At 47.9% G+C, this 17,014-nt stretch overlaps 1 protein-coding gene across 1 annotated transcript in view; it reads left to right on the forward strand.

Moving 5' to 3' along the window:
- The window catches only part of dlec1 (DLEC1 cilia and flagella associated protein), a gene marked incomplete at its 5' end in the record, with an annotated part of 148,357 nt that overhangs the window by 45,337 nt on the left and 86,006 nt on the right, over positions 1-17,014 (forward strand). The window contains one exon of the mRNA XM_029744506.1: positions 12,981-13,074. Within this exon, the coding sequence (XP_029600366.1) occupies positions 12,981-13,074 (94 nt within the window). The remainder of the gene's footprint in view (positions 1-12,980; positions 13,075-17,014) is intronic.

Below are 17,014 nucleotides of genomic sequence, written 5' to 3' on the forward strand. Positions count from 1 at the left end.
TGATGGTCTGTTCTCCAGACCAGCATGGTACCAGTTGGCTCTGTTCTCTTCTCCAGACCAGCATGGTACCAGTAGTCTCTGATGGTCTGTTCTCCAGACCAACATGGTACCAGTAGTCTCTGATGGTCTCTTCTCCAGACCAGCATGGTGCCAGTAATCTCTGATGGTCTGTTCTCCAGACCAGCATGGTACCAGTATTCTCTGATGGTCTGTTCTCCAGACCAGCATGGTACCAGTAGTCTCTGTTCTCTTCTCCAGACCAGCATGGTACCTGTAGTCTCTGATGGTCTGTTCTCCAGACCAGCATGGTACCAGTAGTCTCTGTACTTTTCTCCAGACCAGCATGGTACCAGTAGTCTCTGATGGTCTGTTCTCCAGACCAGCATGGTACCAGTAGTCTCTGATGGTCTGTTCTCCAGACCAGCATGGTACCAGTAGTCTCTGTTCTCTTCTCCAGACCAGCATGGTACCAGTAGTCTCTGTTCTCTTCTCCAGACCAGCATGGTACCAGTAGTCTCTGATGGTCTCTTCTCCAGACCAGCATGGTACCAGTAGCCTCTGTTCTCTTTTCCAGACCAGCATGGTACCAGTAATCTCTGATGGTCTCTTCTCCAGACCAGCATGGTACCAGTAATCTCTGATGGTCTGTTCTCCAGACCAGCATGGTACCAGTAGTCTCTGTTCTCTTCTCCCGACCAGCATGGTGCCTGTAGTCTAAGTTCTCTTCACCAGACCAGCATGGTACCAGTAGTCTCTGATGGTATGTTCTCCAGACCAGCATGGTACCAGTAATCTCTGATGGTCTGTTCTCAAGACCAGCATGGTACCAGTAGTCTCTGATGGTCTGTTCTCCAGACCAGCATGGTAACAGTAGACTCTGATGGTCTGTTCTCCAGAACAGCATGGTACCAGTAATCTCTGATGGTCTGTTCTCAAGACCAGCATGGTACCAGTAGTCTCTGATGGTCTGTTCTCCAGACCAGCATGGTACCAGTAGTCTCTGATGGTCTCTTCTCCAGACCAGCATGTTGCCAGTAATCTCTGATGGTCTGTTCCCCAGACCAGCATGGTACCAGTAATCCCTGATGGTCTGTTCTCCAGACCAGCATGGTACCAGTAGTCTCTGATGGTATGTTCTCCAGACCAGCATGGTACCAGTAATCTCTGATGGTCTGTTCTCCAGACCAGCATGGTGCCAGTAGTCTCTGTTCTCTTCACCAGACCAGCATGGTACCAGTAGTCTCTGATGGTCTGTTCTCCAGACCAGCATGGTACCAGTAATCTCTGATGGTCTGTTCTCCAGACCAGCATGGTACCAGTAGTCTCTGATGGTCTGTTCTCCAGACCAGCATGGTACCAGTAGTCTCTGATGGTCTGTTCTCCAGACCAGCATGGTACCATTAGTCTCTGATGGTCTGTTCTCCAGACCAGCATGGTACCAGTAGTCTCTGTTCTCTTCTCCAGACCAGCATGGTAACAGTAGTCTCTGATGGTCTGTTCTCCAGACCAACATGGTACCAGTAGTCTCTGATGGTCTCTTCTCCATACCAGCATGGTGCCAGTAATCTCTGATGGTCTGTGCTCCAGACCAGCATGGTACCAGTAATCTCTGATGGTCTCTTCTCCAGACCAGCATGGTGCCAGTAATCTCTGATGGTCTGTTCTCCAGACCAGCATGGTACCAGTAGTCTCTGATGGTCTTTTCTCCAGACCAGTATGGTACCAGTAATCTCTGATGGTCTGTTCTCCAGACCAGCATGGTACCAGTAGTCTCTGATAGTCTGTTCTCCAGACCAGCATGGTACCAGTAGTCTCTGATGGTATGTTGTCCAGACCAGCATGGTACCAGTAATCTCTGATGGTCTGTTCTCCAGACCAGCATGGTGCCAGTAGTCTCTGTTCTCTTCACCAGACCAGCATGGTACCAGTAGTCTCTGAGGGTCTGTTCTCCAGACCAGCATGGTACCAGTAATCTCTGAGGGTCTGTTCTCCAGACCAGCATGGTACCAGTAGTCTCTGATGGTCTGTTCTCCAGACCAGCATGGTACCAGTAGTCTCTGATGGTCTGTTCTCCAGACCAGCATGGTACCAGTAATCTCTGATGGTCTGTTCTCCAGACCAGTATGGTACCAGTAATCTCTGAGGGTCTGTTCTCCAGACCAGTATGGTACCAGTAATCTCTGATGGTCTGTTCTCCAGACCAGCATGGTACCAGTAATCCCTGATGGTCTGTTCTCCAGACCAGCATGGTACCAGTAGTCTCTGATGGTATGTTCTCCAGACCAGCATGGTACCAGTAATCTCTGATGGTCTGTTCTCCAGACCAGCATGGTGCCAGTAGTCTCTGTTCTCTTCACCAGACCAGCATGGTACCAGTAGTCTCTGATGGTCTGTTCTCCAGACCAGCATGGTACCAGTAATCTCTGATGGTCTGTTCTCCAGACCAGCATGGTACCAGTAGTCTCTGATGGTCTGTTCTCCAGACCAGCATGGTACCAGTAGTCTCTGATGGTCTGTTCTCCAGACCAGCATGGTACCAGTAGTCTCTGATGGTCTGTTCTCCAGACCAGCATGGTACCAGTTGGCTCTGTTCTCTTCTCCAGACCAGCATGGTACCAGTAGTCTCTGATGGTCTGTTCTCCAGACCAACATGATACCAGTAGTCTCTGATGGTCTCTTCTCCAGACCAGCATGGTGCCAGTAATCTCTGATGGTCTGTTCTCCAGACCAGCATGGTACCAGTAATCTCTGATGGTCTGTTCTCCAGACCAGCATGGTACCAGTAGTCTCTGTTCTCTTCTCCAGACCAGCAAGGTACCTGTAGTCTCTGATGGTCTGTTCTCCAGACCAACATGGTACCAGTAGTCTCTGTACTTTTCTCCAGACCAGCATGGTACCAGTAGTCTCTGATGGTCTGTTCTCCAGACCAGCATGGTACCAGTAGTCTCTGATGATCTGTTCTCCAGACCAGCATGGTACCAGTAGTCTCTGTTCTCTTCTCCAGACCAGCATGGTACCAGTAGTCTCTGATGGTCTCTTCTCCAGACCAGCATGGTACCAGTAGCCTCTGTTCTCTTTTCCAGACCAGCATGGTACCAGTAATCTCTGATGGTCTCTTCTCCAGACCAGCATGGTACCAGTAATCTCTGATGGTCTGTTCTCCAGACCAGCATGGTACCAGTAGTCTCTGTTCTCTTCTCCCGACCAGCATGGTGCCTGTAGTCTCTGTTCTCTTCTCCAGACCAGCATGGTACCAGTAATCTCTGATGGTCTGTTCTCAAGACCATTATGGTACCAGTAGTCTCTGATGGTCTGTTCTCCAGACCAGCATGGTACCAGTAGACTCTGATGGTCTGTTCTCCAGAACAGCATGGTACCAGTAGACTCTGATGGTCTGTTCTCCAGACCAGCATGGTACGAGTAATCTCTGATGGTCTGTTCTCCAGACCAGCATGGTACCAGTAGTCTCTGTTCTCTTCTCCAGACCAGCATGGTAACAGTAGTCTCTTATGGTCTGTTCTCCATACCAACATGGTACCAGTAGTCTCTGATGGTCTCTTCTCCAGACCAGCATGGTGCCAGTAATCTCTGATGGTCTGTTCTCCAGACCAGCATGGTACCAGTAATCTCTGATGGTCTGTTCTCCAGACCAGCATGGTACCAGTAGTCTCTGTTCTCTATTCCAGACCAGCATGGTACCAGTAGTCTCTGATGGTCTGTTCTCCAGACCAGTATGGTACCAGTAATCTCTGATGGTCTGTTCTCCAGACCAGCATGGTACCAGTAGTCTCTGATGGTCTGTTCTCCAGACCAGCATGGTACCAGTAATCCCTGATGGTCTGTTCTCCAGACCAGCATGGTACCAGTAGTCTCTGATGGTATGTTCTCTAGACCAGCATGGTACCAGTAATCTCTGATGGTCTGTTCTCCAGACCAGCATGGTGCCAGTAGTCTCTGTTCTCTTCACCAGACCAGCATGGTACCAGTAGTCTCTGATGGTCTGTTCTCCAGACCAGCATGGTACCAGTAATCTCTGATGGTCTGTTCTCCAGACCAGCATGGTACCAGTAGTCTCTTATGGTCTGTTCTCCAGACCAGCATGGTACCAGTAGTCTCTGATGGTCTGTTCTCCAGACCAGCATGGTACCAGTAGTCTCTGTTCTCTTCTCCAGACCAGCATGGTACCAGTAGTCTCTGATGGTCTGTTCTCCAGACCAACATGGTACCAGTAGTCTCTGATGGTCTCTTCTCCAGACCAGCATGGTGCCAGTAATCTCTGATGGTCTGTTCTCCAGACCAGCATGGTACCAGTAATCTCTGATGGTCTTTTCTCCAGACCAGCATGGTACCAGTAGTCTCTGTTCTCTTCTCTAGACCAGCATGGTACCAGTAGTCTCTGATGGTCTGTTCTCCAGACCAGCATGGTACCAGTAGACTCTGATGGTCTGTTCTCCAGAACAGCATGGTACCAGTAATCTCTGATGGTCTGTTCTCAAGACCAGCATGGTACCAGTAGTCTCTGATGGTCTGTTCTCCAGACCAGCATGGTACCAGTAGTCTCTGATGGTCTCTTCTCCAGACCAGCATGGTGCCAGTAATCTCTGATGGTCTGTTCCCCAGACCAGCATGGTACCAGTAATCCCTGATGGTCTGTTCTCCAGACCAGCATGGTACCAGTAGTCTCTGATGGTATGTTCTCCAGACCAGCATGGTACCAGTAATCTCTGATGGTCTGTTCTCCAGACCAGCATGGTACCAGTAGTCTCTGATGGTCTGTTCTCCAGACCAGCATGGTACCAGTAATCTCTGAGGGTCTGTTCTCCAGACCAGCAAGGTACCAGTAGTCTCTGTTCTCTTCTCCAGACCAGCATGGTGCCAGTAGTCTCTGTTCTCTTCACCAGACCAGCATGGTACCAGTAGTCTCTGATGGTCTGTTCTCCAGACCAGCATGGTACCAGTAATCTCTGATGGTCTGTTCTCCAGACCAGCATGGTACCAGTAGTCTCTGATGGTCTGTTCTCCAGACCAGCATGGTACCAGTAGTCTCTGATGGTCTGTTCTCCAGACCAGTATGGTACCAGTAATCTCTGATGGTCTGTTCTCCAGACCAGCATGGTACCAGTAGTCTCTGATGGTCTGTTCTCCAGACCAGCATGGTACCAGTAATCCCTGATGGTCTGTTCTCCAGACCAGCATGGTACCAGTAGTCTCTGATGGTATGTTCTCTAGACCAGCATGGTACCAGTAATCTCTGATGGTCTGTTCTCCAGACCAGCATGGTGCCAGTAGTCTCTGTTTTCTTCACCAGACCAGCATGGTACCAGTAGTCTCTGATGGTCTGTTCTCCAGACCAGCATGGTACCAGTAATCTCTGATGGTCTGTTCTCCAGACCAGCATGGTACCAGTAGTCTCTTATGGTCTGTTCTCCAGACCAGCATGGTACCAGTAGTCTCTGATGGTCTGTTCTCCAGACCAGCATGGTACCAGTAGTCTCTGTTCTCTTCTCCAGACCAGCATGGTACCAGTAGTCTCTGATGGTCTGTTCTCCAGACCAACATGGTACCAGTAGTCTCTGATGGTCTCTTCTCCAGACCAGCATGGTGCCAGTAATCTCTGATGGTCTGTTCTCCAGACCAGCATGGTACCAGTAATCTCTGATGGTCTTTTCTCCAGACCAGCATGGTACCAGTAGTCTCTGTTCTCTTCTCTAGACCAGCATGGTACCAGTAGTCTCTGATGGTCTGTTCTCCAGACCAGCATGGTACCAGTAGACTCTGATGGTCTGTTCTCCAGAACAGCATGGTACCAGTAATCTCTGATGGTCTGTTCTCAAGACCAGCATGGTACCAGTAGTCTCTGATGGTCTGTTCTCCAGACCAGCATGGTACCAGTAGTCTCTGATGGTCTCTTCTCCAGACCAGCATGGTGCCAGTAATCTCTGATGGTCTGTTCCCCAGACCAGCATGGTACCAGTAATCCCTGATGGTCTGTTCTCCAGACCAGCATGGTACCAGTAGTCTCTGATGGTATGTTCTCCAGACCAGCATGGTACCAGTAATCTCTGATGGTCTGTTCTCCAGACCAGCATGGTACCAGTAGTCTCTGATGGTCTGTTCTCCAGACCAGCATGGTACCAGTAATCTCTGAGGGTCTGTTCTCCAGACCAGCATGGTACCAGTAGTCTCTGTTCTCTTCTCCAGACCAGCATGGTGCCAGTAGTCTCTGTTCTCTTCACCAGACCAGCATGGTACCAGTAGTCTCTGATGGTCTGTTCTCCAGACCAGCATGGTACCAGTAATCTCTGATGGTCTGTTCTCCAGACCAGCATGGTACCAGTAGTCTCTGATGGTCTGTTCTCCAGACCAGCATGGTACCAGTAGTCTCTGATGGTCTGTTCTCCAGACCATCATGGTACCATTAGTCTCTGATGGTCTGTTCTCCAGACCAGCATGGTACCAGTAGTCTCTGTTCTCTTCTCCAGACCAGCATGGTAACAATAGTCTCTGATGGTCTGTTCTCCAGACCAACATGGTACCAGTAGTCTCTGATGGTCTCTTCTCCATACCAGCATGGTGCCAGTAATCTCTGATGGTCTGTGCTCCAGACCAGCATTGTACCTGTAATCTCTGATGGTCTCTTCTCCAGACCAGCATGGTGCCAGTAATCTCTGATGGTCTGTTCTCCAGACCAGCATGGTACCAGTAGTCTCTGATGGTCTGTTCTCCAGACCAGTATGGTACCAGTAATCTCTGATGGTCTGTTCTCCAGACCAGCATGGTACCAGTAGTCTCTGATAGTCTGTTCTCCAGACCAGCATGGTACCAGTAGTCTCTGATGGTATGTTGTCCAGACCAGCATGGTACCAGTATTCTCTGATGGTCTGTTCTCCAGACCAGCATGGTACCAGTAGTCTCTGTTCTCTTCTCCAGACCAGCATGGTACCTGTAGTCTCTGATGGTCTGTTCTCCAGACCAGCATGGTACCAGTAGTCTCTGTACTTTTCTCCAGACCAGCATGGTACCAGTAGTCTCTGATGGTCTGTTCTCCAGACCAGCATGGTACCAGTAGTCTCTGATGGTCTGTTCTCCAGACCAGCATGGTACCAGTAGTCTCTGTTCTCTTCTCCAGACCAGCATGGTACCAGTAGTCTCTGTTCTCTTCTCCAGACCAGCATGGTACCAGTAGTCTCTGATGGTCTCTTCTCCAGACCAGCATGGTACCAGTAGCCTCTGTTCTCTTTTCCAGACCAGCATGGTACCAGTAATCTCTGATGGTCTCTTCTCCAGACCAGCATGGTACCAGTAATCTCTGATGGTCTGTTCTCCAGACCAGCATGGTGCCAGTAGTCTATGTTCTCTTCACCAGACCAGCATGGTACCAGTAGTCTCTGATGGTCTGTTCTCCAGACCAGCATGGTACCAGTAATCTCTGATGGTCTGTTCTCCAGACCAGCATGGTACCAGTAGTCTCTGATGGTCTGTTCTCCAGACCAGCATGGTACCAGTAGTCTCTGATGGTCTGTTCTCCAGACCAGCATGGTACCATTAGTCTCTGATGGTCTGTTCTCCAGACCAGCATGGTACCAGTAGTCTCTGTTCTCTTCTCCAGACCAGCATGGTAACAGTAGTCTCTGATGGTCTGTTCTCCAGACCAACATGGTACCAGTAGTCTCTGATGGTCTCTTCTCCATACCAGCATGGTGCCAGTAATCTCTGATGGTCTGTGCTCCAGACCAGCATGGTACCAGTAATCTCTGATGGTCTCTTCTCCAGACCAGCATGGTGCCAGTAATCTCTGATGGTCTGTTCTCCAGACCAGCATGGTACCAGTAGTCTCTGATGGTCTTTTCTCCAGACCAGTATGGTACCAGTAATCTCTGATGGTCTGTTCTCCAGACCAGCATGGTACCAGTAGTCTCTGATAGTCTGTTCTCCAGACCAGCATGGTACCAGTAGTCTCTGATGGTATGTTGTCCAGACCAGCATGGTACCAGTAATCTCTGATGGTCTGTTCTCCAGACCAGCATGGTGCCAGTAGTCTCTGTTCTCTTCACCAGACCAGCATGGTACCAGTAGTCTCTGAGGGTCTGTTCTCCAGACCAGCATGGTACCAGTAATCTCTGAGGGTCTGTTCTCCAGACCAGCATGGTACCAGTAGTCTCTGATGGTCTGTTCTCCAGACCAGCATGGTACCAGTAGTCTCTGATGGTCTGTTCTCCAGACCAGCATGGTACCAGTAATCTCTGATGGTCTGTTCTCCAGACCAGTATGGTACCAGTAATCTCTGAGGGTCTGTTCTCCAGACCAGTATGGTACCAGTAATCTCTGATGGTCTGTTCTCCAGACCAGCATGGTACCAGTAATCCCTGATGGTCTGTTCTCCAGACCAGCATGGTACCAGTAGTCTCTGATGGTATGTTCTCCAGACCAGCATGGTACCAGTAATCTCTGATGGTCTGTTCTCCAGACCAGCATGGTGCCAGTAGTCTCTGTTCTCTTCACCAGACCAGCATGGTACCAGTAGTCTCTGATGGTCTGTTCTCCAGACCAGCATGGTACCAGTAATCTCTGATGGTCTGTTCTCCAGACCAGCATGGTACCAGTAGTCTCTGATGGTCTGTTCTCCAGACCAGCATGGTACCAGTAGTCTCTGATGGTCTGTTCTCCAGACCAGCATGGTACCAGTAGTCTCTGATGGTCTGTTCTCCAGACCAGCATGGTACCAGTTGGCTCTGTTCTCTTCTCCAGACCAGCATGGTACCAGTAGTCTCTGATGGTCTGTTCTCCAGACCAACATGATACCAGTAGTCTCTGATGGTCTCTTCTCCAGACCAGCATGGTGCCAGTAATCTCTGATGGTCTGTTCTCCAGACCAGCATGGTACCAGTAATCTCTGATGGTCTGTTCTCCAGACCAGCATGGTACCAGTAGTCTCTGTTCTCTTCTCCAGACCAGCAAGGTACCTGTAGTCTCTGATGGTCTGTTCTCCAGACCAACATGGTACCAGTAGTCTCTGTACTTTTCTCCAGACCAGCATGGTACCAGTAGTCTCTGATGGTCTGTTCTCCAGACCAGCATGGTACCAGTAGTCTCTGATGGTCTGTTCTCCAGACCAGCATGGTACCAGTAGTCTCTGTTCTCTTCTCCAGACCAGCATGGTACCAGTAGTCTCTGATGGTCTCTTCTCCAGACCAGCATGGTACCAGTAGCCTCTGTTCTCTTTTCCAGACCAGCATGGTACCAGTAATCTCTGATGGTCTCTTCTCCAGACCAGCATGGTACCAGTAATCTCTGATGGTCTGTTCTCCAGACCAGCATGGTACCAGTAGTCTCTGTTCTCTTCTCCCGACCAGCATGGTGCCTGTAGTCTCTGTTCTCTTCTCCAGACCAGCATGGTACCAGTAATCTCTGATGGTCTGTTCTCAAGACCATTATGGTACCAGTAGTCTCTGATGGTCTGTTCTCCAGACCAGCATGGTACCAGTAGACTCTGATGGTCTGTTCTCCAGAACAGCATGGTACCAGTAGACTCTGATGGTCTGTTCTCCAGACCAGCATGGTACCAGTAATCTCTGATGGTCTGTTCTCCAGACCAGCATGGTACCAGTAGTCTCTGTTCTCTATTCCAGACCAGCATGGTACCAGTAGTCTCTGATGGTCTGTTCTCCAGACCAGTATGGTACCAGTAATCTCTGATGGTCTGTTCTCCAGACCAGCATGGTACCAGTAGTCTCTGATGGTCTGTTCTCCAGACCAGCATGGTACCAGTAATCCCTGATGGTCTGTTCTCCAGACCAGCATGGTACCAGTAGTCTCTGATGGTATGTTCTCTAGACCAGCATGGTACCAGTAATCTCTGATGGTCTGTTCTCCAGACCAGCATGGTGCCAGTAGTCTCTGTTCTCTTCACCAGACCAGCATGGTACCAGTAGTCTCTGATGGTCTGTTCTCCAGACCAGCATGGTACCAGTAATCTCTGATGGTCTGTTCTCCAGACCAGCATGGTACCAGTAGTCTCTTATGGTCTGTTCTCCAGACCAGCATGGTACCAGTAGTCTCTGATGGTCTGTTCTCCAGACCAGCATGGTACCAGTAGTCTCTGTTCTCTTCTCCAGACCAGCATGGTACCAGTAGTCTCTGATGGTCTGTTCTCCAGACCAACATGGTACCAGTAGTCTCTGATGGTCTCTTCTCCAGACCAGCATGGTGCCAGTAATCTCTGATGGTCTGTTCTCCAGACCAGCATGGTACCAGTAATCTCTGATGGTCTTTTCTCCAGACCAGCATGGTACCAGTAGTCTCTGTTCTCTTCTCTAGACCAGCATGGTACCAGTAGTCTCTGATGGTCTGTTCTCCAGACCAGCATGGTACCAGTAGACTCTGATGGTCTGTTCTCCAGAACAGCATGGTACCAGTAATCTCTGATGGTCTGTTCTCAAGACCAGCATGGTACCAGTAGTCTCTGATGGTCTGTTCTCCAGACCAGCATGGTACCAGTAGTCTCTGATGGTCTCTTCTCCAGACCAGCATGGTGCCAGTAATCTCTGATGGTCTGTTCCCCAGACCAGCATGGTACCAGTAATCCCTGATGGTCTGTTCTCCAGACCAGCATGGTACCAGTAGTCTCTGATGGTATGTTCTCCAGACCAGCATGGTACCAGTAATCTCTGATGGTCTGTTCTCCAGACCAGCATGGTACCAGTAGTCTCTGATGGTCTGTTCTCCAGACCAGCATGGTACCAGTAATCTCTGAGGGTCTGTTCTCCAGACCAGCAAGGTACCAGTAGTCTCTGTTCTCTTCTCCAGACCAGCATGGTGCCAGTAGTCTCTGTTCTCTTCACCAGACCAGCATGGTACCAGTAGTCTCTGATGGTCTGTTCTCCAGACCAGCATGGTACCAGTAATCTCTGATGTTCTGTTCTCCAGACCAGCATGGTACCAGTAGTCTCTGATGGTCTGTTCTCCAGACCAGCATGGTACCAGTAGTCTCTGATGGTCTGTTCTCCAGACCAGTATGGTACCAGTAATCTCTGATGGTCTGTTCTCCAGACCAGCATGGTACCAGTAGTCTCTGATGGTCTGTTCTCCAAACCAGCATGGTACCAGTAATCCCTGATGGTCTGTTCTCCAGACCAGCATGGTACCAGTAGTCTCTGATGGTATGTTCTCTAGACCAGCATGGTACCAGTAATCTCTGATGGTCTGTTCTCCAGACCAGCATGGTGCCAGTAGTCTCTGTTCTCTTCACCAGACCAGCATGGTACCAGTAGTCTCTGATGGTCTGTTCTCCAGACCAGCATGGTACCAGTAATCTCTGATGGTCTGTTCTCCAGACCAGCATGGTACCAGTAGTCTCTTATGGTCTGTTCTCCAGACCAGCATGGTACCAGTAGTCTCTGATGGTCTGTTCTCCAGACCAGCATGGTACCAGTAGTCTCTGTTCTCTTCTCCAGACCAGCATGGTACCAGTAGTCTCTGATGGTCTGTTCTCCAGACCAACATGGTACCAGTAGTCTCTGATGGTCTCTTCTCCAGACCAGCATGGTGCCAGTAATCTCTGATGGTCTGTTCTCCAGACCAGCATGGTACCAGTAATCTCTGATGGTCTTTTCTCCAGACCAGCATGGTACCAGTAGTCTCTGTTCTCTTCTCTAGACCAGCATGGTACCAGTAGTCTCTGATGGTCTGTTCTCCAGACCAGCATGGTACCAGTAGACTCTGATGGTCTCTTCTCCAGACCAGCATGGTAACAGTAATCTCTGATGGTCTGTTCTCCAGACCAGCATGGTACCAGTAGTCTCTGTTCTCTTCTCCAGACCAGCATGGTGCCAGTAGTCTCTGTTCTCTTCACCAGACCAGCATGGTACCAGTAGGCTCCGATGGTCTGTTCTCCAGACCAGCATGGTGCCAGTAATCTCTGATGGTCTGTTCTCCAGACCAGCATGGTACCAGTAGTCTCTGTTCTCTTCTCCAGACCAGCATGGTACCAGTAGTCTCTGATGGTCTGTTCTCTAGACCAGCATGGTACCAGTACTCTCTGATGGTCTGTTCACCAGACCAGCATGGTACCAGTAGTCTCTGTTCTCTTCTCCAGACCATCATGGTACCAGTAGTCTCTGATGGTCTGTTCTCCAGACCAGCATGGTACCAGTAGTCTCTGTTCTCTTCTCCAGACCAGCATGGTACCAGTAATCTCTGATGGTCTGTTCTCCAGACCAGCATGGTACCAGTAGTCTCTGATGGTCTGTTCTCCAGACCAGCATTGTACCAGTAGTCTCTGATGGTCTGTTCTCCAGACCAGCATGGTACCAGTAATCTCTGATGGTCTGTTCTCCAGACCAGCATGGTACCAGTAGTCTCTGATGGTCTGTTCTCCAGACCAGCATGGTACCAGTAGTCTCTGATGGTCTGTTCTCCAGACCAGCATGGTACCAGTAGTCTCTGTTCTCTTCTCCAGACCAGCATGGTACCAGTAGTCTCTGATGGTCTGTTCTCCAGACCAGCATGGTACCAGTAGTCTCTGATGGTCTGTTCTCCAGACCAGCATGGTACCAGTAGTCTCTGTTCTCTTCTCCAGACCAGCATGGTACCAGTAGTCTCTGATGGTCTGTTCTCCAGACCAGCATGGTACCAGTAATCTCTGATGGTCTGTCCTCCAGACCAGCATGGTACCAGTAGTCTCTGATGGTCTGTTCTCCAGACCAGCATGGTACCAGTAATCTCTGATGGTCTGTTCTCCAGAGCAGCATGGTACCAGTAGTCTCTGATGGTCTGTTCTCCAGACCAGCATGGTACCAGTAGTCTCTGATGGTCTGTTCTCCAGACCAGCATGGTACCAGTAGTCTCTGATGGTCTGTTCTCCAGACCAGCATGGTACCAGTAGTCTCTGATGGTCTGTTCTCCAGACCAGCATGGTACCAGTAGGCTCTGATGGTCTGTTCTCCAGACTAGCATGGTACCAGTAATCTTTGTCTCTTCAGATGTGGAACAACAGCAGATCCAGAATCTCCTTCCATTGGGAGAGGAGCGCTGACTGTCACATCATGGAGGTGGAGCCACCTGCTGGGGAAATAGGTACACATCATGGTCACGCACAGATAAATGGAGGCCAGTTTATAAATAACATATTTGTATATATATAGATATTTTCCTTTATTATTTCTCCCTAACCCTACCATCCCTCCCCTAATGGGAGTAAACTAAAGAACAACAACACTTGGGTGTATACTTCCAGTTTATACACACCATATACATTTTATGGACACAATCTATTTTTTAGTCCCCATCCTTCAGCTCCATTCAACCCCTCCCATCTATCTCTTAACACCACCCAGTCCCCATCCTTCAGCTTCGTTCAACCCCTCCCATCTATCTCTTAACACCACCCAGTCCCCATCCTTCAGCTCCATTCAACCCCTCCCATCTATCTCTTAACACCACCCAGTCCCCATCCTTCAGCTCCGTTCAACCCCTCCCATCTATCTCTTAACACCACCCAGTCCCCATCCTTCAGCTCCGTTCAACCCCTCCCATCTATCTCTTAACACCACCCAGTCCCCATCCTTCAGCTCCATTCAACCCCTCCCATCTATCTCTTAACACCACCCAGTCCCCATCCTTCAGCTCCACTCAACCCCTCCCATCTATCTCTTAACACCACCCAGTCCCCATCCTTCAGCTCTGTTCAACCCCTCCCATCTATCTCTTAACACCACCCAGTCCCCATCCTTCAGCTCCGTTCAACCCCTCCCATCTATCTCTTAACACCACCCAGTCCCCATCCTTCAGCTCCACTCAACCCCTCCCATCTATCTCTTAACACCACCCAGTCCCCATCCTTCAGCTCCGTTCAACCCCTCCCATCTATCTCTTAACACCACCCAGTCCCCATCCTTCAGCTTCGTTCAACCCCTCCCATCTATCTCTTAACACCATCTAGGTTTGATTTCTATTTGCCATTTATTTTTCAACTGTGCTGTGATGTTTCACAAAAGTTTTGAACCTTTATATTCTCATAGTTTCTACAGAATTTAAATTAAAGATCAACATTTTGCTAAGAGTATTATTATATAATTGATCGATTGACTATGACTTTTAAAATCACCCAGTATTGCTATCTGCAGCGTTAGTTCAAGGTAATGTTGCAATTCTTCATCCATTCCTGGACCTGTGATCAAAAACGAGCTACATATAGACAGTACCAAAACAAATGATCTAATGACTTCGCAGCAAAATCTGCAGAGCTGGGAAGGTTATATCCCCCATGTATATACAGTGGTATTCTGACCCCTGGACCTTTTCCACATTTTGTTACGTTACAGCCTAATTCTAAAATTTATGAAATAAATACAAATCCTTATCAATCTACACACAATTCCCCATAATGACAAAGTGAAAACAGTTTTTTAGACATTTGTGCTCATTTATAAAAAAGTAAAACAGAAATATGTTATTTACATAAGTATTCAGACTTGAAATTGAAGTCAGGTGCATCCTGTTTCCATTGATCATCCTTGAGATGTTTCTACAACTTGATTGGAATCCACATATGGTAAATTCAATTGATTGGACATGATTTGGAAAGGCACACACCTGTCTATATAAGGTCCCACAGTTGACAGTGCATGTCAGAGCAAAAACCAAGCCATGAGGCCGAAGGAATTGTCCATAGAGCTCCGAGACAGGATTGTGTCGAGGCACAGATCTGGGAAGGGTACCAAAAAATGTCTGCAGCATTGAAGGTCCCCAAGAACACCATCATACTTAAATGGAAGAAGTTTGGATCCACCAAGACTCTTCCTAGAACTTGCCGCCCAGCCAAACTGAGCAATCGGGGAAGAAGGGCCTTGGTCGATGGTCACTCTGACTGACAGAGCTCCAGAGTTCCTCTGTGGAAATGAGAGAACCTTCCAGAAGGACAACCATCTCTGCAGCACTCCACCAATCAGGTCTTTATGGTAGAGTGACCAGACGGAAGCCACTCCTCAGTAGAAGGCACGACAGTCCGCTTGGAGTTTACCAAAAGGCCCCTAAAGGACTCTCAGACCATGAGAAACAAGATTCTCTGGTCTGATTAAACCAAGATTGAATTATTTGGCCTGAACGCCAAGCATCACGTCTGGAGGTAACCTGGCACCATCCCTACGGTGAAGCATGGTGGTGGCAGCATCCTGCTGTGGGGATGTTTTTCAGCAGCAGGGACTGGGAGACTAGTCAGGACCAAAGGAAAGATGAACGGAGCAAAGTACAGAGAGATCCTTGATGAAAACCTGCTCTAGAGCGCTCAGGACCTCAGACTGGGGCGAAGGTTCACCTTCCAACAGGACAACGACCCTAAGCACACAGCCAAGACAATGCAGGAGTGGCTTCAGGACAAGTCTCTGAATGTCCTTGAGTGGCCCAGCCAGAGCCCGGACTTGAACCCGACCAAATATCTCTAGAGAGACCTGAAAATGGCTGTGCAGCGACACTCCCCATCCAACCTTGAGAGGATTTTTAGAAAATAATGGGAGAAACTCCCCAAATACAGGTGTGCCAAGCTTGTCGCGTCATACCCAAGAAGACTTGATGCTGTAATTGCTGCCTAAGATGCTTCAACAAAGTACTGAGTAAATGGTCTGAATACTTATGTAAATGTGATATTTCACATTTTTAATAAATGTGCAAAAATGTATGGGGTCATTATTAGGTATTGTGATGTCATTATGGGGTATTGTGATGTCATTATGGAGTATTGTGATGTCATTAGGGGGTATTGTGTGTAGATTGATGAGGAAAAAAACTACTTAATCCATTTTAGAATACGGCTGTAACGTAACAAAATGTGGAAAAAGTCAAGAGGTCTGAATACTTTCTAAATGCTCTGTATAATATTATATTGGTTGCAAGAAGTTTGTATAATAATTGAAATGTAAAAACTCTTAAGTTTTGAATCAAATGTTGTTTTGTGTTTCAGTTCATAAATCATGTGCCATAGAATCGCTACAGTGGAAATCTCTTCCCAACTGTTCACAATCTATATTGCACAGCTGTAAAAAATGCTGGTCCTTAAATGAAACTGGTATACTTTTTCATTCATCACAATTTTCTTTAGACAATTGTGGTCGTTAATGCAGACAAGTTCCTCCCCTTTCCACTTGCCTCTTCCATTTTTGCGGTAATGCTGCAATTAGTTGGTTGTAATTTTGGGGAGAGCAGACATTTCCATATATTTTTGTTAGCTGCATCTATGACATAACTTCACCAGTCCTATTTATGAAGATTATACAAAAAATAAATTATTCCCCAAATATATATATTTTTTTAACCATAGAGGTCTAATGCTTTTATATTTAATCATTTCTGCCCTCCGAATTCATATTCATTATATAAATAGGCCTGTCACGGTTGTCGTCGGTAATGGAGGACCAAAACGCAGCAGGTATGTGCAGGCTCATCTTGACTTTTATTAACTATCAAAATGAACACCAAAATAACAAACAGAAATACGATCGACAAAAAACAGTCTGGTAAGGCACAAGGCTAAACACAGAACAATCTCCCACAAGTTACAAACACACCCTCATATATGGGACTCTCAATCAAAGGCAAAAGGGAAAACACCTGCCTTCAATTGAGAATCCCAATCCCAATTAATCAACCATAGAAACACACTTACTAGACTAACATAGAAATACATAAACATAAACCAAAAACCCCAGAAATACTAAATCAAACACCCTTTTAACAAACACACCACCCTGAACCACATAAAACAAATACCCTCTGCCACGTCCTGACCAAACTACAATACTAATTAACCCTTATACTGGCCAGGACGTGACAAGGCCATTATATAAATATAAATATGTTTAATTTTGTCTGACTTGCCGTTCCAAGTAAAATGGAATATTTTTTGCTCATATAATTTTAAAAACAAGTCGCTAGGTGTAGGCAAAACCATAAGCAAATCGATAAACTGGGATATGACTAAAGAGGTAATCAGGGTAAACTGGGATATGACTAAAGAGGTAAT

The sequence above is a fragment of the Salmo trutta genome, unplaced genomic scaffold (assembly GCF_901001165.1).
Source record: "Salmo trutta unplaced genomic scaffold, fSalTru1.1, whole genome shotgun sequence".
Classification (NCBI taxonomy): Eukaryota; Metazoa; Chordata; class Actinopteri; order Salmoniformes; family Salmonidae; genus Salmo; species Salmo trutta.